Source organism: Alnus glutinosa, chromosome 2, assembly GCF_958979055.1.
Source record: "Alnus glutinosa chromosome 2, dhAlnGlut1.1, whole genome shotgun sequence".
In the NCBI taxonomy this organism is placed as follows: domain Eukaryota; kingdom Viridiplantae; phylum Streptophyta; class Magnoliopsida; order Fagales; family Betulaceae; genus Alnus; species Alnus glutinosa.
In genome coordinates, this window is record NC_084887.1 from 30512660 (window position 1) to 30536825 (window position 24166).

Sequence of the window (24166 nt, forward strand, 5' to 3'; positions counted from 1 at the left end):
ATGTTGCATGTAATTCATTGGCCATTAAATAATTAATTTTGTTTTTTTTTTTTTTAAGAAAAATTTGTTTCTTAATTTTTTATTTTATTTTTATCATTAAGATATGCCACGTGAGTTTATAAGAGAATTGTAGAAAAAGTTATAATACCACAAATATTTTTCATTTTTTTTTTTAAATAAACCCGTGAAAGCTTTATCTCAATTTGGCATGCTTAACCAATTAGCATGTAGATCCTTTATTTAACTTGATAATGAAAAAAAAATATTAAGCTTATGTTTTTTACTTCCCAAAAAAAGCCTTTTATGTTTTCAAATACAAAAACACACTTTTTTTCAAAATATTTAAAAAATAATTCACTTTTCAAAACACAACAGACTTTTTTACAAAACTGTTCACACGTTTTTATAATAATATTTTGAGAAAACGAATGTTTATTTTTGTTAGGATATAACTTAACTTATTACTTCAAAAAAAATAACGAGGTGAACCTGGAAGTTGCACAGTCATCCAGACTCATCCTTAAAGAATGAAAATGGTGGCCTAGCAGCTAATCCAATAGGATAGAGGTGGCTGTGTGGCCACCCCTATCTGATAGAGGTGGTTGCACGACCATCATCTCCTCTATTGATGATGTGCACACAAACACTTTCTTTTTATTTTTTTGTAAGTGAAGAAGTCAACCTCACACTTCTTGTTTTTTCTCACCCGAAGCATGTTTTCCAACAAGTTTTCCAAACAATTTTCTAAAGTGGATCATAGGTAAAACATTTTTTCAAATGTAGAGACCGTAGATTACATTAAAAACACTTCTCAACTTTATAATTTTATATCACATTAAGCTCCTCAAGTTTTGGGAAGGAAAAAAATGACAATTTCCTTTTTCTCTTGTCAATAAAATTGTGTAGAAATTTAACTTAAAATTGGTTAGAAATTTGGATGGATTTATCACATTTTGAAAAACTGGAAATTCGAGAAAATTTGAAACTATACCGATCGATGACTTTAAGTTCTTGACAACTATAACAATTGGAAAGCGTTTTTATATTCAATAAATTAAGAAAGCTAATTATAATCCATTTTGAATTATAATCGTTTAAATTTCGTACAATAATTTCATAGTAGAGCTTAAAATCAAATTGGGATCCTCTGGAATTTGTAAAATAATTTTATGATAGAGCTTAAATTGAAATTGTTTTCGTAAAAAATAAATTCAGACTTCAACATCTGACATTTGACCCCTTCAACTTACAATAATTATTATTATTTACACCTTCAAGTATATTCTAGGATTAAAATGGATGGAAAGTTACATGCGTGATGCACACGTGCTAATTTTTTACTTGAAATACCCAAATTACCTCTCTATCACCATTTGTCATTTTGGTTTGCTTTATTATTATTATTATTAACCAATCACCTAAGTTCTTCACAACTCCTAAAAAATTATTTAAAAAAAGATGAAAGTAAAACAAAAAAATTAATTAAAAAAAGAAGAAGGTGAGGGGTCGAGGCTTGAAGGGGTGGTTTGGACACCCTAACACTAGCTTTTGAGAGTGGTTGACCATCCTATGTGGCCAAGGGATAATTTGAATAACTCTAAAAGCCAATTTTAAGAAGGACGAACCAATTCTCGAGGTTTAGAGTGTGGTTGAATCACCCATTTAATCACTCAAATTACTTCCCTTAAGGTTTTAAGGGATGGCCGAACCACCTCTTTAAGGTTGAGTAGGTTGTCCAGCCACCCCTAAAAATAATTGAGAGAGTGGTGGATGTAACACCTAAAAAAAGGTTCACATTACATATAGCATGTTTGGAAGTTTTTACTTGCTACTATGGACTCATAAGCATTTGTAAAATTGTTAATTTTACAGCTATAGTCGCACAGGTCGCAGATGAGCCCGAGGGATACGTCTCGTATGACCTATATAGCTATGGGGTCATAGTTTTGGAAAGCTTAAGACAAGGGCTTAACTTTTGAAGACTAAAGGTTAAATTTAGTTGGCCTATATATTTGTCATTTCTGTTGAGGTATAGTTATGAAACTCATGAACAGTAATGAGTTGTATACATTGAACCAAAATTGTACTTAAAGATATGTATGAATGAAAGTTATGTTTCAGTTTAGTGCTGTTAGTTCTTCTTATAGATATAATTCAGTTAAAGTTCAAAGAAGAAAATATATAGCATATTTTCTCGTTGCGTTGATTATTAGGAATAGTAGTAGAACCATATGAATATTACGAATAATGCATTTATCTAAGTGAATCGTTACAGTAGATCATCCCTTCAAGGCTTTTTAAATGTGATCAAACCATCTCTTCAAAACTTTTAGATGTGGTCGAACCACCCCTTTAAGGCTAAGAGGGTGGTCGACTGCCTTCGTAGCTAATCACCTCCTCAAAGCTTTTGAGGGTGGCTAAGCACCTTCTCAACCTTGAGGTAGTGATTCGGTATTTCAACTACCATTTTAACCCCTCATTATTTTTTAATAATTATTTTTTCCTCTTTTTTTTTTGACATTTTTAAATAATTTTTAGGGGTTGTGAAGAACTTAGATGGTTAATTATTTTTTTAATACATGTATTGTTTAAAGAGATGCCCATGTGGTGGCTTTAGAGAAAAAAAACAAAAACAAAAACGGTGGAGTTATAGAAGAAGAATTCAGATATTTCAAGTAAAACACTTAAAAAAAACAAAAAAAAAGAAGAAGATATTTCAAGCAAAACATTTGCACATGCGGGTTATGTGGCAACCTTTAACCCATTTTAATGTTAAAATCAATCCAAAAAAGGTCAATTTAGACATTTCAACCAAAAAAAATTTTGCGGATGCATGATACATGTGCGGTTCTTTTTCTTTCTTTTTTCTCCTTCTCCCTTTTTTTTTTTTTTTTTTTTTTTAAAGTACACTAAGAAACAAAAAGCAAAGGAAAATAAAAGGAAGAAGAAGAATCTTTTCCGCTGCATAGATGAAAAGAACTAGAAAAAAAGAGAAACTATGAAAATGCAGTTAAAAAACATTTTAATTGCGGCCAAAATTATAAAAGATGGACACAAAAATTTGTATTTCGATTAACTTTTCAAATTGTCCAATTAATGAAAGTTGGAATAATAGAATGAATAACGAAAATAATGGAAACAATCCTCCAATCTTAAGTGATTGCAAACAATTAAAAAATTAGAGTAACCGTAAGCGAATTATTTTTTAAAATAAAGTTAAATAAACTCATACAGATAGTCATACGACTCGTCACAAATTAAAATTTGGAAGTGTGCCTATAAAGAAAAGATTAAAGATGACGGTTCGAAGGATTAAATATAATTTTTTGTTGTAATTAAATAGATTAGAAATAAGGACAATGGGGTGGCCTATCTAGCCAAGAACATTCACATATCTTACTCTGATGGTAACACACGGTCATTAATCATTATAGAAACAAGAAGGTATGGGTGATTTAAATCGTACAACTGAATTGAATTCTTTGATACGTTTATCTGAGGACACCAAAAATCCAATTTTAATTCGATCAAGAACTAGGGATTTATTTGGTAATGCATTTTAGATGGTATTTTTATTTATTTATTTATTTTTGGTTATGATGTGACTAAAGATAAAAATAAATTTGAGCGTTTTATGTTGTTGAGCTTTTTTGTTAATATATATATAAAGAAAAAAACAATTCTAAAAAACCATTAACAAAACCAGCCAATAGCTAAGTAGGACAGGCTCCATGGCAAATCCTAGCTAAGCTGGGCTGTCAAGAAGGTTGTTGGGGGGTTGGATGGTGTTGGCTGGTTTTTTTTTTGTTTTTTTTGTTGGCTGGTCACCGAACTACAAAGTCATCTAAATATGATTTATTTTTTTATTAACTATCTTTGTTCCAAATAGAATCCTAAAAGACTCACAAAGCCACAAGCTTCCTCTTTTCCTCTTCACATCATCATTGCACATAGGCCCTCTCTCTCTCTCTCTCTCTCTCTCTCTCTCTCTCTCTCTCTCTCTCTCTCTCTCTCTCTCTCTCTCCTTGGCTGATCATTTGAATGGTATCAAATTCATAAACTTAATTGTAAATCCCATAAAAGCAAGCTTCTCCTTTTCCCTTACTTCTTACCATCGTTTCCTTTTCTTTTGTCAAATCCAAATTATGCAAAAAAAACCTGCACTTGCGTGTGTTATTTACCCTCCACACTCGTCTACTTTGTCCCTGACAACAAGAATCTTGCTCTCTCCGCCTCTCGCTATCTCTTTAACTTTGTCATTCACAATTCACATCAAGAGCCTCTCTCTCTCTCTCTCACGCTCTCCCTCTCCTTGAAATAATTGCATAACACATAAACCAACGCCATATAATAAAGAGCAATCTGAAATCTGCTAGGGGGAACCATAAACCTCTAATCCTTATATTTTCACCTTCTCCTGCTATAATGTAGCATTTCTCTAATCTAATTCCACGTTGTATATACGTAGCCCATACCAAACACCCATCTCCCTCTCTCTGCCTCTTTTTTTTTTTTTTGGTTCTGTAGAGAAATTCTCTCCCACCCTGCAAGCAAAGCAGCTTTCACTTTTCTTTTTTGTTCTTTTGGGTTCTCTCTCTACTTTTCTGTCTTTCTCTCACCTTTTGGTTTCTGGGTTTCTGTGCTATCTCATTGAGATCTGCTTCAAAATGGGTTTTCTCCAAGGCACTTGCACTAGCTCTAGGGAGCCACCCAATAGCCCAGATGGTCAATACTCTTCCTCTCGAGCTGCAAACCAATACTGTCACTATAATGACCTCAAAGTAAAGTCCGTTTTGAGAAAGATGATTTGGGAACTTGGGTTGGCCTGTGTTATCCCAGCTCGTCTCAGGCGAAGCTCTAGCAAGAAGCAGAGCCAAGCTGACCGACACAACAACATTGACAACAAGAATTTGGAACACAACAAGGCATGGTTGCTAGCAGAGTCTGGTGGGTGTGGCGCAGAGTTGACTAGTGCTGACCCACAATCGGTTCACTCATCTTTCAGGTTCAGTTTTTGCTCTCAGGTTGAGCTCGAGTCTCTGAACATGAATCCTTCGACTGCTGCTACAGTTTTGATGGTGAATTTGGATAGTGGAATGACCGAGTCTCGAGCAGCAGCGCTTAAGTGGCGCAGAATTGAGTCATTGGAGAGGAGCATATCCCCAGTGGCCAATACTCTGGTCAGATTCAGCTATGGTGAAATTCTTTCGGCTACTCGCAATTTCTCCATAGGTACTTTAATGGGTTTCTTTTGGGTGAATAAAATTTGGTTTCTTTCTATTAAATTGTAACTGAATTTGTTGTGATGTTTAGGCAGAGTTTTGGGAAGAGGGGCTTTGAGCTGTGTTTTTAGGGGGAGAGTAGGGCTTCTGAGGACGGCCGTGGCGATTAAACGGTTGGACAAGGAAGACAAGGAGTCTGCAAAGGCATTCTGTAGAGAATTGATGATTGCTAGCTCTCTTCACAACCCAAATGTTGTTCCTCTTGTGGGTTTTTGTATTGATCCAGAGGAGGGCCTTTTCCTGGTGTACAAGTATGTCTCTGGTGGAAGCTTAGAGCGCCATTTGCATGGTATGTTCTTTTGGTCTTTCATTGGGAATTTGATTTGATGTGATCGTGTGATGAAGTTGAAGTTATTTCTGATATACACGTTTGCAGGGAAGAAGAAGTGTGTAAAAGGTGGTTCTTCACTTCCATGGTCTGTGAGGTATAAGGTTGCCATAGGGATTGCAGAGGCGGTAGCATATCTACATAATGGAACTGAGAGATGTGTTGTTCATAGAGACATCAAGCCCTCTAACATTCTCCTTTCTTCAAAGAAGACACCGAAGGTAGAGGGGTATTTTCTGTTGAATTTCATTTTGGTTTGTTAGAATATTAATTTAAATGATTAAGTCTACATTTCTTAGTTTAAGTTTTTAGGATAAGTGATTTAATATGGTACCGAAGTAAAGTCCCGAATTCGAACCTTGTCACCGTCCTTCACCTCTTATTTCAATTAAATATTTCACGTATTAGCTTTTGGAATAAACGGTGATCGAACATGGTTTCACACTCAACTTGGTCCGTAGTATATACAAGTCGTTCTGATGGATTATTACGTGTTTACAGTTATGCGATTTTGGATTAGCTACATGGACTTCCGCACCTTCAGTTCCTTTCCTTTGCAAAACTGTCAAAGGAACATTTGGGTATGATCACAAAGGAACTTATTAAGTGATAAAGCATGAGAAAGGAAATCTTTTCTGTTGATTGTTACATAAAAGACTTGATTTTCTTCCATTAACTGAATTTCAAACGATATGCACAGTTATTTGGCTCCTGAGTATTTCCAGCACGGAAAAGTATCAGATAAAACCGATGTATATGCTTTTGGGGTGGTCTTACTGGAACTCATAACTGGCCGGAAGCCAATAGAAGCAAGAAGGCCACCAGGGGAAGAAAACTTGGTGCTATGGGTAGGTTAAAGTAGCTCTCCTTTTCAAGTTTCCTTAAATTCCTTTGACTTTGGGTTGTATTAGTTCCGCTTATTTGCTTCCCATGTTGGAAAAATGAAGTTTTCCTAAAGGCTAATTTTTTACAATTGCCCAAATGACCAAACATAAATTCATTAAATCAGGTGAACCAAGAATTTTTGAGCGAGTGGGTCATATAATAAATGGGTGGACAGCATATATATGACCTTGGTGTATAGTTATTAAATTGTATATAAATATTCTCATGAGTGTAGAAGATTGTTTTTGCCTTTGTCGAAACTATACTAGTGTTTATTTTATATCTGTTAACAATTATTCCACTTATATTAGTGTTTCCATCTGGAAGCCATATCGTGTATGAGAATAATGTGTTTTGTATGTTCCTCCTGAGTCCTAGGATGTTTATGCTGTGAATATTAGGATAGATAAACATATTACCATTGAAAGTTGACTCACATAATCTGAGAATCAAAATGATTTGGGGAGCAGGAAGCAAGATCTGATCACTGAGCTCTCTGCACTTAAAAATTTATGACTCTATCTAGATTGACTGACCGAATACTCGTAAATCTTTTGGATGAACATAGTGCTTGAAAATAATTTCCATGGAATTTAAACCAGTTTTTGAACACAAGATATGAATGAAAACTACTTGGTGAATTTAAGCAGTATATCTCTGTTGGGGTTTTCTGTTATTTGCTCTGTTCGGGGGTATTTTTCGTTTTTGTAGGATGGGCATTCAAATGATTAGTAATATGTCTGTAACGACGAACTCGACATTCTTTTCCAGGCAAAACCCCTCTTGCAGAAAGGGAAAGGAGCCATTGAAGAGCTGCTTGATCCACAGCTGAAATGCACCTTGAGAAATTCGAATCAAATAGCACGGATGATTGAAGCTGCAGCTCCCTGCATAACCAACGAAGAATCTCGGAGGCCAGGCATTGACGAGATTATCGCAATATTGAGAGGTGAAGAATCACCTGTTCTCTCTAAAAGGAAGAAGCCTGGTTTTCTTGGAAATGGATGCGTCATTGATTGTTACCCGCAATTACATCAAACAAATAGTGAGATGAGTAGTCACTTAGCTTTGGCAATGCTAGGAGTTTCTGAGTTTGATGATGATGATCACTTTTTCTGTCGATGAGGCATTAATTAATACTTTGAACTTTCTGGAATTTTCTTCCCATTATTTTTAACGGTTGCTTTGCTTGAAGAGAGTGCTAGAAATTAGAATTTGGAAGAGTGTTGAATTTGTATGTAGGAAAGGAGTCTAACGAACGATTGGTGTGTACATATCTTCCATTTACCTGTCCCTGTTCTCAGAGGGAAAAAGTGTAATAGATCGTTTCAAGTTCCGATTTGCAATGAACCTCGTTTTACAGTAAAAGTAATCTTTGCATAATTCTTACTACTTTGGAAAACCCACGCATGTTATAGCTTTAAACAATTGAACATGAAAATATGATTAATAATAATAATAAAAAAAAAACATTAGAATATCTTGGCAACATCCTTCACTAAACCACGATTAGCACGAGCAAAATTCGTGAACTCTTGGAAAGAAATGAAGCCGTCGCCATCGGTATCAATCTCGGCCATCATATGCTTCACCTCGTCCGGAGTGACGGAGCCGAGTGTTTTCAAGGCATCCCCAAGCTCTGACGCAGAGATTTTACCGTCGCCATTAGCGTCAAAGCACTTGAAAATGCGCTCGTGTTCAGCCTGGTCCTGTGGATGATCGTCAGCCATTACCGTTGTTGTGATAGTGATACTGAATTCCTTGTTGGGTTTTGGTTTATATTGGATGAGAGACTGAGAGATGGTAGGGTAAAGAGATTGTTGTGTGTAGGGTAAGGCCGTCCTTCACTTTCGGGCTTTTACCATAAGCCTCGGATCACCTATCAAATGTAACTCCCAACTTTTTTTTTTTTTTTTTACTGAATTAACATAAAAGCAATAAATTAACTTCTCTTAAAAGTTAAAAGACAGGTTGAAACGTTCCACCTAGTCTACTACACGCATGAGAACTGGGATGAGATGTCATCATGTAAGAGAGTTGGAATTAAATCTCAATCTATCTTGCTTAAACAAAGCCCTTGCTCCGATATTTAATAATGACTTGGCAAGAATTGCCAGTCTACATATTTTCTTTTGGTTAGGTTTTGTGTTGTTGAAAAATTCAACGCCAATAAGATGGCGACACATGTCAATCTTAATAAAAAAAAAATATAAATATATTAAAAACTAAATAAATAAAACTTATTTTTTTAAAAAAAAATTAAAATAAAAAAAGCAAGGCCACCCCCAAAAACGGGCAGCCACCGCTTTGCTTCTTTCTTCTTCTTTTTTAATTTATTTATTTTTTTTAAAAAATAAGTTTTATTTATTTATTTTTTAATATATTTATATTTTTTTTATTGAAATGGACACGTGTCACCATCTTATTGGCTGACGTGACGTTTAACAAAATCTGTCAAATTTTTTAACGGAATTGGACTCCAGAGATCAATTTGTAAATTAAGCTAACCACAGGAATTTCTAAATTCATGTTGCTACCACAGGATTAATGGTGCAATTATCTCTTGTTGGAAAATTCAATGTCAAAACTTGTGTTGTAAGTCTAGGTTTAGGGTTTAAGTCAGTTCTTGAGATGGCCGATGGGGTTCAAAAACTTGGTTTAAAGTGAAAGACAAAATAACTAGTTTGCAAACTCGATCGAACAACATTCCAACAAGTATGTTTTATTAACATAATAGCTAAAAGCTATTTTTCATTGTTCTTGCATAAGTTCTTAAACATCTTTGAACCTTAAACATTTTAACTCTTCTCCTTGATTTTCATCAATCAAACCACATAAAAACTTTCAACTCCTAGAGTTTTGCAATGTACCAGACAAGGTTTGTTCATAAAGGTAATTCCTATAGAAGAAAAAAGGCCAAAAGTTTTGAAGTCACTGTAGTAAGAGGTGAACGAGTCGTTTGCTGGGATTACAAATTGAGTCTTGGAAGTTACAAAGATTTTGTAGATAAGATCAATTTGCAACAAAAATATTATACAGTAGATGCCTTTGGGTTATCTTGAAATGGTTTTACTTTTAAAGAGTTCTTCAAAAGGTTTACACTTCATTACTAAAATCTCCACGTAAATTCTCTTTTATGCTTGCTTCGATTTTGGTATTGATGTTTGTGGTGTTTGGCTTTAAGGTTATTAACTTTGTTAATCTAATTAATAACAAGTTAGGGTAAATTAGAATTTCTAGTTCTGAGACTCCTTTTTTTTTTACTTCCAAACGTAAGTTCATCACTTTATGATGGCAATGTTTTATTCCTTTAGGCCCCATTTTCCCTCTCCCATATTGAATAGAAAATAAAAAAAGAAAGATAAAAAAGTTTTATTCCTTTAGAAATTTATTGTTATATACCTATAAAATCCTTGGAATAGTATTTCTTTCTAAAGAGTTATTGGCATACAACAGTTGCATAACTGTTGTGCACGACTCTAGAGACATGGGATGGGTCTCATGTGGTGGAACCCACCACATAAGACCCACCTCATGTATCTAAGACCTTGCATAACTGTCGTAGAAGAATCATTTTCCTTTTCATATTTCAGTTCTGTTTTTCGGGAAATGCTTGTTGAGGGATGGTAAACCGTTCCCCAACCGGCTGTTTTAATTAAAAAAAACATTTTTTTTTATCAAAAAGAGGGGGACAGGGGACAGTAAAACGTCCCCGGCCAATCAGGCCTCCTGTTTTCCACCCAAAACGACCTCATCTTACCTGGCTGAATCCCTGGAATTTCTCAGGATAAACACAGCGAGTCTTTACCTCAAAAGTACAATCTAGGTCAATAAACAACTTGCAAAACTAAATTCATCAAGTTTAAGGCTTCAATGTAAACGGCAAGATGAATGTGTGTTTCAGACATCACAAAAGTACAGACCACATTGCTGGTATTTCTCAGCGCGAATTTTCATAAAATGCTCTTATACAAGGGCTGATGAATCTGCTGGATTAAAATAATTTCAGATGCTAGGTCAAGATTAATGATACAAAAAGAAAACGAACTGGGATATGCTTAAATTATTTCTTCTAAAATTTGTTTATTCAGCACTATCATCATTATGTTTGAACAAATAGCCAGGAAACAAGAATGTACTTACACAAATACAGAATTGGAATGTAAATCTATATTACAGACTGAAAAATGGCATTCAGCACAGCATCTCTAGTTGGCAAAGCCGGAATTGCACCTCTCTCCGTCACAGTCAATGCACCACAAGCATTAGCAAACTTGAGAGCATCTCTCAGTAAATCCTCTTTCTACAATTTAAAACCAGATACATCACCAACTTATTAAGGTGGCAGAGAACCTAATTATGTAAATTACACAAGACTACAGGCCAATGTGACAAATTAAACAACTTATTTAGGCCTCATCTGAAATATTGGTGAGGATATTTGGACTTTTCCAAGCATGCTGAACAAAATTCAGAACAAGCTCTCCAATATTTTAGAATCATCCAGAAACATATTAGAATCTGTCTTTAAATTCTATTGTGAGATATGAACTTCTAAATTCATTTTGCACTTGAATTTGTTTCATTTACCGTTCATGTCATGTGAATTCATTCTTATGTCTTACAGGCCATGAACTTGTTGGTTACTGAGTTGTGTAAACTCACCCTTTCAATTACTACAATTTCAGAGTTTGCAAAGATAGGAGTAAGGAGGCTAGAGTGGAGCTGAGAGTTGCAAAACGAGCTGGGTTATTTTGTTAGAGACTGCGCAATGAGCAAGGAGACACCTTGTTTTTGTATCTTTTAAAGGTATAATATGATGTGAAACTGACAATGATTTATTACAAATTTAGCTTATCATCTTTGGGTCAGAATGTATTAAATATGGACCATACTTTTGCTGAAGTACTTTATCATGTTAAAATGATGATGTAACTCTTTTGAAACTTATTTAGTTATGCTCTGATTTGATTGCATATACCTTTGGAAACAAATTTATTTTAAAGATTGCTTATGAGATCATTGAAATAAAGGGACCTGTCACAACTTGAGACTCGACCTACTAGAATCTTGGGTTGTGACACCAACAACCACCTTTTCCGCGCAGGCCTTGTCGTTCTTCAATTATGGTTGTGTGATGCATTATGATGACATGCCCAAATGGTAGGGGCAATAACTCATATGATAACAAAGGCAATGGAAAGTGTTATTCAATAAATATAAATCAAACAGTTTGTAACCAAATTAGTTTTACCACAAAGATATAGAACATAATGAAGTATTGACTTTAAAGAAGCATTATTAGCTCTGTATCTGAAAAGCAGTACCTGAAGCAAGGAGAGATCAACAGCTAGTTGTGACAATATTCCAGCAACAAAAGCATCCCCAGCACCAGTGGTGTCCACAGCATCCACCTTCAAGCCCTTGACTCTCCCACTGAAATCCTGCAGAAATATAGAACACCATGAAATTGTAAGACTTCAGCCCAACAATCCAGAGACCTTCAAACATGTAATTTGCATGTTAGAAGACTAATATATTGATTTATGGCACTTGTATTTTTTTTTTTCTCTGTGGAATGAATTAAACTGGATCCTTTAACCGATTAGATCCAGACCCTTCTTCATCAGTATATGACTCCTAGTCTCCTCAAGTACTTTTGAGGATCAACGATGTGAACTCTTCTTGTTCCTTGCCTTTTCATATATTTCTTGCTGGAGAAGACCAGATAGAGCAAGGGAAAGTGCATTAATGCTGAATGACCAAATCATGGAAATTGATCTTCTATATATATAATACGAAAGTTTTTCGTTTTACCTAAATGATATATATTTTCTTTTTCTTTTTACCCGATATGGAAGACTTTCGTGAATCGAATGCAGGATGGCCCTCTTCACATTTTATGTTGAATTTTGCTACTCCTTGAAATTAAAATATGGAATGATGTTGGCAGATGAGAACATATGCTGCATAACCGTCAGACAATATTCAAATCATCTCCATCAATGGAAGCTACCACATCTCTTTAATTCAGAGACTAAAAAGTTCAGACCTCATTTATCAGGGAAGCAAAACAATTCACACGTCAAAATTTCATTCCCATTTTCCTTCAAGATCCATACAAAACTGGTCTAGAATAATAAGGCATTATGCCATTATCTATTCATCACTGGAAAGAATTATCTTGCTCAGAAAAGGAATTTATTTTTATTTTTTCATTTTTCTGTATCCTCCAATATGATGATTTAATGAATTATTCTCTGGGAGATGTCTTAAGTAACTCTTTGATTAATGCTTCAATGAACATTGACACTTCTAAGAGAGCTAAAGGTAAAAGAGAGAAAGAGAGAAATGTCCACGAGTTGGAAAAAAGAATACATAAAAAAAAGATCATATTTGGGAAGTTTACCTTGGCATAATATCTGCAACCATCTGGGCCCTCAGTGACAAGGAGTAATTTAAGATTCGGATGAAATAATTTTCGAACAACGTTGTCATCATATGGATCCTCCCCTTTAGTTAGAAAAGAAATCTCTTCTTCACTTATCTGGATTCATGGAAATAATCAAAGATTTTAATTTTTGCATTGCCTTGTACCTCCATCTTCTAGAAAAGGGACAACAAAAGTCAATGTGAACCCCTAAGTCTACATTTCTAAAAGGGTGAAAACCTTGATAATATCTGCAGTCTCCCACATGCTAAAAATTCCTTCTCTTGCACTTTCGGCAGAAGGCCACAATGGAAGCCTCAGGTTGGGATCATAAGATAGTACTGCACCAGCATCCTTTGCAGCTTTTGCTGCAGCAATGTGGGCTGATTTGCATGGTTTAGTGATAAGGCTAATAGAACCATAATGAAAGATTTTTGCCTGCCACAGGATAAGGGTACAAAAAAAGATGCATCAATAATACATATATATTGATAAATACATCAATAATATATATCAAAACTCAATTAGTCACATAAAATTCAATTTGCAAACACTGGGGAGAGAATGAGGATAACAAGGACATAAATATGAAATGAGTGTCAATTTTGAGCATAGAAAAGAGATCCCTGCTATGGTGATCTCAAATTGAAATAAACGTTGATCTTGGTGTCAGTTACCAAAAGGATGTATGAGATTTATACATGTTGGTGTGTTAGAAAATAAATTAAATGATTAAATTCATATCTTCCTATAAGTATAAGCTTTTGGGAAAAGTAGTGATTTAACATGGTATCAAAGCCAAAAGTCCTGATTTCAAACCTTGTCTCCATTGTTCACCTCCCATTTCAATTGAATATTTCACATGTTGAGCCTCACTAATTAAGATGGAGTTTGAGCCCACTCGTGAGGTTGAGTGTTAGAATATAAAATAAATGATTAAATTCATCGTTTCCTATCAGCTTAAGCTTTTAGAAAAAATGATAATTTAACATATGGAACTGACATTATAAATTTATAAAATTGGAGGTTCCTTGTCACATGTTCAATTACGGGTGGTTGAACTAAGCTAGTTTAAGTATAACCAATAGGATGCTTGAATCAAATAACTTACTATATTAAATACCTGTTCCATAACTGTTTCCTTTATAAGATATAAATTATGATATTTCTCTCTATTATTAAACTTATGATTTTACCTAATATTAATTTTGATATGATAGCAACTCACACTCACCTTCCTAATTAAGTCGAAATCAAGTTCAGCCTCTTGAAGCAACATATCGGCACTAGGGTTACGGTAAAACATGAACTCACGCTCCCCATCGCTCCTTAGAGTAACAAATGCTAAAGCAGTTCGTGCACCAGGATCAAAACGCATCCCTTCATTGTTCACATTATTCTCCTTTAATATATCAGCAAGCATGTAGCCAAATTCATCTTCACCAACCTGTTCGCATTGAGTATAGAATTAAATATATGAGATAATATACATAATAAGTAGATTTCTTCTTTGAATATTCGTTCTTGAAAGTACATAAGAGACGGATCTTGACGTATCATTCCAACGTATAATTATAGAATACCAAATTTGTGAATTATTGAAATATGGATTGAAGACACAACAATTGACTAGATTGAAGGTGATAACAAATCTCAACATGGAATTACAGAGTACATGGGTATTGCTGGTCCAGTTTCCTATTATTTCACTTGACTGAGGAGAAAGACATTTCATGATCGCCAAATCAGGCAGTTCCCTAATGTTTTGTTAAATTTGATTTAACTCATTAACCTCATAGCCAGTTTCCAAAAATCTCGCTCTAATGAGGGGCAAGACGTTCAGAGGCTACATTATTGTGGTTTGTTAGAAACATTTGTTCTTTCCAGGCCAAACCTACCATACCAAAAAAAAAAAAAAAAACTTGTGCACTTGAAATTTGATCTCTGGATCTCCCACAAGTACAATACCACCGAGTCAATAGAATGCAGACTTAGACATTCAGAAACAGTCACATGCCAGACATTAATGATCAAGTAATTACTTTAGGTAGGATAAACGACTCCAGCCTCAGACAGAGGACTTCCTTTAAACACCACATTCAGACACACACAAACACACAGACTGATAAAAGGGAAGGGGGTAGGGGTAAACCAACCTAAAGTGAAAGTGGCTTCGTTAAAACTTGAGCATTATATTGTTATTGCTGCTCTCTCATGCCTTACAAACCATGAAAACGAAGAAAATTTGGACATGTATTATTAAGAACTATACCTTCCCTATAAAAGCTGATGAGCCACCAAGACGAGCTATGCCAACAGCAACGTTAGCAGGTGCACCTCCTGGAGCTTTTTTAAATGCAGGTGCTTCAGCCAATGAAATCCCACTAACAGTTGGGACAAAATCAATCAGCATTTCCCCAAAACAAACAACTAGGGGGGATTCCTTTGTTTCAGGCACTCCATCACCAGAAAATGCTTTTCCTAAAATACATGAAAGTTGATAACAAATTTTTTTAGCTGTATTTAAAGAAAAGTAAAAGTAACTAGGTCATTAAAACAGTCTGGTAATAACAATTGTGATTTTAATTTGGCAGGTAGCTTGGTTGTGGAAAGTCTTTGGTTGTCATATCAGATCCCTAAGGTGAAATCCTGCCTTCACCAAGGATGGGCCAGGGCTAATTCCTTCTATGTATATTATAGCCCTATGTGGCCTTTCCAGTGGAGTAAGAAAAGAGACTTCTGATTAGAATCATACCTAAAGTTCACTCATTGAGTATATATACTTCAAATTAATAGCATATGGGCAGCCTGTCCTAATTGCAGCTCCCCAAATAAAAGATGCAAATTTAAACATTGAAATGGGTGGTATACACAACTCACAACTTATAATGAAAATTGTTTATCAGAAGTGAAATTAATTTACTCCTATCAAAATATTGCATCAGAGTTGGATATTAAATTTCTGATGTTATCCTAAAAGCTCTCATAACTATTGCGTGAATTAATACTAATATATAAGGGCATGTTTGTCATTTTGAATCACTTATACAAACTACCTAAGGCCTAAGGAAAGGGCAAGTCTCCTTTTCTCTCTTCTTGTGTTTCCTACAGGAATTCCTTAACTTGGTATTACATCACAACTAAATAATAAGCAGGTGCAGAGAAAAGAGGCAAGAACAGTTGAAGAGACAGCATCTACCATAAGGTTGCTAACACCAGCAGTATGGCATCAGTACGGATGAAACCTTATGAGGACCCTAACATTCTATTTGTCCAACTCATTGAACTTTTCTAAAATATTTTTCAGCATTTCTTTTGGTAACTTCACATGTTTTTATATTGGAAAGGAAAGGAAAAAAATAAATAAAAAGATAGCCAGACCACCCCTCCGTTTTACCCTTTAGGGGACTGGTTGGGGTGGGCGCCAATCACCCCCTTAGCCACCAGGATGGTCGCGACCAACCCCCATGAGCCATCAAGAATGGTTTGACTACCCCATAATCAGCTCAAAAGCCCTTACGGTGGCGCGGCTGACATGGAAGAGAGGGTTAGGGCTGTGTAGTATATACCACGTGGACTATAACATCAGTTTGTGAGGAGATGTAGTAAAATCTGTAGTACCCTAGCATTTTCCTATCTATTGAGTTGGGTAACGGCCACAAACCTGCGGACCATTAGGCCCATAATTACTTACCAAAAAACATTCACCTTATCTTCACTCCAGAAACTTATCTTGTTCTCTGTTTCAGATGATCTAATGCAAATTTTCTTTCTTTTGCCAATGTACTTGATAAGCAGAATTTTATGCTTCAGAGACATCCTCATAAAATTGTAAACTTTCCAAGTTTTCTCCCTTTGAAATTTTTCTATCTGACATTCAAATATAGTTCAAGTACATGCTTCTCTATTTCCTTTTTCCATTACATAATTCCACTAAATTTTTGCTTTACATTTTTCTTGTCAGATACTCTCCAAGCCACATGTTGATCTGCTTTCACCGCCCCCCTGAGTTAGACAAACAGATTCCGAACTCATCTCCGAAAAAATGGAGGCAATGAGAACTATCGCACTACAATCTGTTCATTTTCAGCCCCCATATCTTCTCCTACGTTAATTTTTTTTTTTTTTTTTTTAAAAAAAATAGTGAACTAAAGTACCCCATTAACTCTATAGAAAGAATAAATGTAAAACGCCAAAAACTGAACAGGTACCGTACCTTGCAAGTTCAACCGCGCAACCGGAGCAAGCGGCTGACAAGAAAAACCTGACGGTCTGCCAGTCCGTTGAGTATAAAATCTCGCTGAATTACGAGAGTCCAAGGCCACACTGTTGAAGCAGAAAGCACTTGAATGAAGAGCCATCAGGAGGCAAACCGCAAACGCAGCAGTGTATCAATCTCGATCTCTCAAAAGCAAAGAAGAAAAAAAAAAAAGCACCTAATCGTGATGATAACTGCTTTAGTGTGTAACTAATATTGAGCTCAGCTCAGACAAGGCGTTAAAATTGATGGGCCGGGGAGGAAGATTCGAATAAAGAGTGTTTGGGAAGCGGATTTAGCATTGGATTGGCCGCGAAATTGAACGAAGAAAAGTGAGGAGCAGTCAGCAATCAGCAATCAGTGTTGGATAACTGTGTGCGCGTGTTGAGAGAGAGAGAGAGGGAGGGTAGCGGAGAAAGCAAGGAGGGGGAGGAGCAGTTTAACATTCAATATTGTCTGAACTTTGTTAACGCTTTTTGGTTATTAGCTCTTCCTTTCTTCAGTTGCCATGTGGAGATGTTCCTCAAGAAAAATGCTTGCTACACAACAGGTTGTGCACAACAAGTGCACAACCTGTTGTGTAGGTAACAAAGCTCGTTCCTCAAACTCGTCACCAGAATCAATACCGTGGAAAAGGATAGTCTCCGGTTCAAATGAACTGGACCGGAAGGGATGTAATTGTCTTTTTCACATTTGAAAGGACAATCATACCCTTTAAAAAACAGTAACCGAATTCCCTCCAACTCATTTCAACGGAGAGGATCCAAATACCAATACGGGTAGCCTTAGGGAATCTCACGAGCCATAGCCACTATTCCAACACACGATACACAAGTCACAACCACCTCTCTCTCTCTCTCTCTCTCTCTCTTCTTCTTTTTTTTTTTTTTAATTATTATCATTATTATTTTATGAATATTTCGTTTATTAATTTCTTTTTCTACATTTCTTAAATTTTGAAGTATATGATCTAATAATTGTTACTTATTGATAACTTTTTTGTGATCTCTAACAACAATTTACTTTTGCACTTGAAAATGTTAGCATTGTAGCATAGTCAAATTTTTTAGTTAGAATCCATTCAACAATCTCTTGACATAACATATTTTAATAGACCCATTAAACTGTTAGTAGAACATATACAAAATACTTTACATTGTTTTAAACAAAAATCCAAAGTGTAGAACATAAAAAACTTCATTAATAATATATGTAAAAGTAGAATTTCACACAATTGGATTAGATGACAGGCCACTTGTAGGATAAGAAAACGACCATCAGAGTGGTGCCAACTAGGGGTGGGCAAAAACCCGCCTACCCTTTTTGCCCACCCCACCCGCACTGACCCCCGCCCCTCGTCCCGCCTCGCCTCGAAAATTCCAGTTATTAGTTGATTTTTTGCGGGTATGGGTCTAAAAATTGTATACCCATGCGGGTTGCAGATTGTGGGTTTGGGTTTTTAAAAGCCTCGGAGACCCGCCACGCCCCGTAGAAAAAATAAAAAATAAAACCCAAGTTCGGACTCCCAGTTAACCCTAGCACCCTTCTTCATTTTTTCATTTTTTTTTATAGTATTCGCCGCACACCTTTTAACTTCTAGACTCTTCCATGAGTTCCAACACCAGTAGCTCCCCTCGCAGTCGCCACCTCTCCATCTCTCTCTCTCCCTCTCCTCCTCCTCCTCCTCTTCTTCTTCTTTCACTTCATGTGCACTTGCAGTACATATCTCTCATTTTTTTTGCCCCCCAAAACGGCGTCGTCTTACTGGCAGGGTCGTAGTGGCTTAATCTTTTAGCCACTAGTCTTGTGGGGAGTTTGGGGACGCCATGAAGCTCCAGATCAGGGTTGACGAGGAGACCAAGAACGGCAGGAAGATCGTCGATACTCGCTTCAAGACCGGTTTTAAATGATTTGCCTCTCAAATTGTAACAAGTTTGTGATTTATTTGGCTTTGATTTGAATCTAGCTTTGTTTGGTTTTGGTTTGAATTTGTGATTTGTTAGACTTTCTCTCGCTCTGTGTGTGTTTGTGACTTTATGAACCCCATATCTGGTTTTTGTTGAAAACCCGCCCCACCCAACCCGCACCCCTCGTCCCGCATCATCTCTCACCACACAGATTTTTCCTTTTTTGTGCAGTTCGCAGTTGAGATTTTCTCAACCCGCATGGGTGCGGGGCGGAAGCAAAAAAGCTGAAAATCCACCCCATCCCATGTACACCCCTAGTGCTAGCTAAAGGCTGATGGAGAGCCTTTGATGGCTAAGTTAATAAAGCATTTATAGAAAGAAAATAGAATAAAGAGTTTTTTGGGAGAAATAAACTATTATCTTTTTTGGGGTATTGTGACCCTCCTTTATATTAGACTCATTGTTTAACTGCCATCTAAGAGCATTCCTAGTAGCCTCACCAAAATAGCTTTTTAGTTATTTTTGTGAGCTAATTTGATGAAAACACTAAAAAATCACTCCTAGCAGTCTCACCACTTTAACCAAAAAGTTTTGGTGAGTGAAAATACTCACCAATTTTGATGAGTAATATTCACTCACCAACTCTCTCACCAATTTTGCTTCCCTTTTCTCTCTCACATGATCAGCACACTTTTTTCATTTTTTCTCTCATTTTCTTCTCCCATCTCTCATCGCTCTCACACGATAATGTCCTTATTTCAAGGACATGAATGTTTAATTTTCTTTGTCCCTAACATAACTTTGTGGTTCTTTTTCTATCTTTTCTTTCTTTCTTTTTTGAATTTGGTTGAGAAGCAAATGAAAACTTCTGTAAATTTCTTAGCAATGATCTAATCTCAAGATAAAGGTGTATGAAATTAAAAAAAAAAAAAGAAAAAGAAAGATGAAGGTGTATGGTAGCTTGTTGTATAAAAAGATTAAATAGAAAAAGAATATAGAATTCTGAAAAAATGGAATTTAAATGGAATAATGATAGTGAATAGTTAAAATGGTGAAGCTGCCGGGAGAATTTTAAAAAAGTGGCTCATCAGAATAGAGAAAAGTGATTTTTAGTTATTTTGATGAGAAAAATTTGATGAGGCTACTAGGAATGCTCTAAATAAGAGCATTCTTAGTAGCCTTACCAAAAGGCTATTTTGGTAAGGCAATTTGGTGAAACACAAAAAAAAAATAAAAAATACTCCCATCAATTTAACCAAAAAATTTTGGTAAGTGAACAATACTTTTTGTGGGTACGATTCACTCACCAAATCACTATAAAAACTATCAAAATTGTCATTTCTATTTTTTTTACTCCTTTCTTTCTCATACAAAACAGTCTCAGCACAACCCGGTTAGGAAAAGACAAATTTTCAAAAATATAATTGTTAGGATAAGACAAATATTCATAAATATGATCATTAGGAAGGACAAATTTTTAAAAATATGACAATTAGAATAATACAAATATTCAAAAATATGATCGTTAGGAAAAGACAAACATTCAAAAAAGATTAAATAGAGAAAGAAAAAAAAGAAATCTGAGAAAAAATATTATTTAAATGAAATAACGATAGTAAATAGTTAAAATAGTGAGGCTGCTAGGGTGTTTTAAAAAAATGACACACCAGAATAGAAAAAAAGTGAATTTTAACTATTTTGGCTAATAAAATTTGGTGAGGCTATTAAGAATGCTCTAACGGGCTTATGATTGTGGAGGCTTTTGGGCATTTTAGCATTTCTAATGAGTAGGCCTTTGTATTAATTTGGCCCAAGGCTTTGGACCTTATGCTTATTTATGATATCATCAATTGCCACCATTCTCGATCATAGTCGACTTGTCAAACTGGTTGAACATTGAGAATTTTGTTTTTTTGCTTACAACCGAGGTCATTCTTATGAGATTTGAAAAGTTTTTCAAGGACTGTTGTTTTTGGTCTTCTTCCTCTTTTTTCAAGTGATTCCTAGTGCCCTTTTTGGGTTTCCGATCCCCCAAATCTTGTAGGAGTTTGTTATGGACAAAATTTTTTTACAATCTGGTTTACAGAACATTTCATATAAATCATTTTTAAGATTGACATGTGTTCTTTAATATGTAAAAAACATATATTGTTTTAATAACATGTACTTTTCACATGCTTTTTTAATAGCATAATAAGAAAACATTTGTTTCTCACACGCTTAAAAGACACATGTCACTTTTATATATTCGTTGTAAAAAAAATTTGTCCGTTTGTTATTTTATTGATGCCAAGCTTGTGACTTGGTCTTTGGTTATCGAGTACCAGACATCCATATGCCATAATTAAGAGAAACACCAACATTTCTAGTAAGCTTTAGAAACTTGCCCGTAATCATAAGATTTATGTAGTGGATTGACCAAAAAGTTTTAACACTACGAAAACTGATTACTTTTAAGGAGGTTCAGAAGAATCTAATTATGAAATGAAAGAAGAATACATTTTTTTTTTTTTGGCTACGACAGAAATTTTTTAATAGTATGTAAGATCATGTCATTTAGGTAAGAGATGAAAACAAAAAAGAGAAAGAATTAAAATAGTTTGGCCACCTATATCCATAAGTCAAAGTTTTTTCTTTGGCTACATCTTTCATTGACTTATTTGATTGTATACAATACTCTATTTATAGAGAAACAATTTGAACGGAGTTTCTTCTACTTCCACATTAATAATAACAAATCTAATTTATCATCGTGTAACTCTTATCTCTTGTGTACTTGTAACTTTTGTCTCTTGAATGCTTATAATTATTGCCTCAATATGATGATGATCAATCCTATATCCTTCATCATTGACAACGCGTAAATATGGATATTTACGATGGTTCAAAAATACCTATAATAAGGATAAATGTAACTCTTACGGACTTCTACTAATATACTTAATTAATACTTAAGGATATACAATATCCTTTAATTTGTTATCTACTAATAAACTCCTATAGATAAACTCTTATAATAACTCATACAACGGGTATTGCTTGTTTATTGCTGGTGAGACTCTTCTTCTTATCCATTAATACTCCCATATTTGGTACGTAACACCCCCCCTCCCCCTTGAGCATCTCATTGAGATGTTTTAGACAGACAAATCCTCATGTCTCACTAGGGCTTGTGTCTAGATGCATCAAAGGTGAAACAATTGGTATTTGTCCAGGAAAGTTACTAGTCGGAGGGTTCATGAAAACAAATTCCACGGTCTAAAATAAATGAAGATATACACAAATTTACCTTAATCGGGTGATTTGGGATTTGACCTTCCTTTTCTTTGTCTTTGCACGCTTGCCATGATGGTGGCCTGGTTGCACCTTTCTCCACATGCAGCCTTTGACGGGATGGAGTTTTTATTATTATTACTATTAATTATTTTAATATATATATATATATATATATATATATATATATATATATATATATATATATATATATATATATATTTATTTATTTATTTATTAATATTTTATCACCCAATTAGCTTGTAATCTTCTTAGTATCTTTTCCCTTATTAATATTTTATCACCCAATTAGCTTGTAAGCCACGTGGCTTAGTTTGGCCTTGTTGTCCGATCTTGTTGGCCGGCCACTTTTCCTGTGAAAAAAAAATACTATTTCTCCTATTACAAAAGAGCCATAGAGGGCAACTAGCATACGGGCTGAAATCCACAAAAGTCAAGTCGATAAGGCTCCTCCTCCTTCAGTGTGCTTACGTACATTTATAAAATCCCACAATTAATTTTATAAGTGGAAACAATGAATCCACAACTTAGTAACAGTAAGTAAATGCTTAACAAACCAATATCTGTGTATGAAGTGAGCCATTCTTTCCAAAATTTCTTTCTCTTATCTTTTTCAAAGCAAATAATTTCTCAAATAAATGTAGGGCTTCTCATAAAACTTGGGTAAAAACGCTCTCCATCAGTGTACAGGCATTTTAAATTCTGAGCTAGAGAGAGTTTTCTTTCATAATAGATTTCAGATAAATACCAAAACATCAGTATATATGTATCTATAGCTCATTTCAACTTACTTTACATTAGATAATAATGGTCAACAACAGTTAAATCAAAACATTACAAAGCAAAAAGTAGATGCATATACAAAAAAATAATATTATTGAGCGTTTAATCCCCGCTCAACCATGGGCTAGAACTGATAAATGTTTAATCCCTACTCATCACGATCAAAATTAATTTTAAATGTTTAACCCTCGCTTATTCATGGGTCGTAATAGAAAGAAATATATATATTTTTTTCATATGAGGGGGAGTCCATGAGTATGGCGATTGTAATATTTTTTTTTCCTTCGTTCATTAGGCTTTTTCTCATAAGGTTTTCTTTTCAAGATTTTAATGATATAATCCTAAAGCATACAAAGGTATATAAGAATATTATACTCATTTTCTTTAGTCACAAGTTTTTTTTTTCACTGAGTTTCTTTAGCAAGGTTTTAACGAGGCATATTCTTAGTTTGTTATCATCTAAAGGGAAATGTTATGAATACATTCAAGCATTAGCCAGGCGGATGACCATTTGGTTTCAATCTCATTAATACAATTCCTACTACATTCATGTAACCTGTTGAATCTAATCCTCCTGCTATGATTTTAGAGAAATGTTCCCTACACTCATTTCTCACAACAGCCCCACAACAAGCTGATGTGGCTGGTAATATTTTATTATTTTTTTACAAAAAGAAAAGAAAACAAAACAAAAAAAATAATAAAATATTACCAGCCATGTCAGCTTGTTGTGGGGCTGTTGTGAGAAATGAGTGTAGGGATCATTTCTCATGATTTTATGCTGAAAAATAGTGGGACCCACCCTCATGTGAGGGGTTGTTGTACAATTGTTGTATTGGTGTTGTACAAGAATCAAATCCCTTTTATTCTCCCTCTCCCTCGTTGAGGAGTATGAGAAATACACAACACAAGTACAAATCAAACGAGAGGAATAATTAATAGAAATATGTTATTTACACAACAATATTGATGTGTCAAGTTTTTTTTTTTTTTTTTTTT

At 34.9% G+C, this 24166-nt stretch overlaps 3 protein-coding genes across 3 annotated transcripts; 1 reads left to right on the forward strand and 2 right to left on the reverse strand.

Annotated features, from left to right (window-relative positions):
- The first annotated feature begins 4012 nt into the window (after positions 1-4012).
- On the forward strand, positions 4013-7863 carry LOC133859367 (probable serine/threonine-protein kinase PBL21). The gene is made up of 6 exons (XM_062294757.1): positions 4013-5232; positions 5314-5571; positions 5659-5831; positions 6112-6191; positions 6311-6458; positions 7267-7863. Exons 1-6 carry the CDS (start codon positions 4668-4670, stop codon positions 7618-7620), a joined length of 1578 nt encoding a protein of 525 aa, XP_062150741.1. The 5' UTR covers positions 4013-4667; the 3' UTR covers positions 7621-7863.
- Positions 7864-7897: 34 nt separating this feature from the next.
- LOC133859370 (polcalcin Aln g 4) lies at positions 7898-8230 on the reverse strand. The gene has a single exon (XM_062294759.1). It carries the CDS (start codon positions 8223-8225, stop codon positions 7968-7970), a length of 258 nt encoding a protein of 85 aa, XP_062150743.1. The 5' UTR covers positions 8226-8230; the 3' UTR covers positions 7898-7967.
- A 2288-nt stretch (positions 8231-10518) lies between these two features.
- Positions 10519-17562, reverse strand: LOC133859368 (probable fructokinase-6, chloroplastic). The gene is made up of 7 exons (XM_062294758.1): positions 17142-17562; positions 15198-15406; positions 14160-14372; positions 13166-13363; positions 12905-13042; positions 11823-11939; positions 10519-10798 (listed from the first exon to the last, which is right to left on the reverse strand). Exons 1-7 carry the CDS (start codon positions 17284-17286, stop codon positions 10664-10666), a joined length of 1155 nt encoding a protein of 384 aa, XP_062150742.1. The 5' UTR covers positions 17287-17562; the 3' UTR covers positions 10519-10663.
- Positions 17563-24166: the final 6604 nt, after the last annotated feature.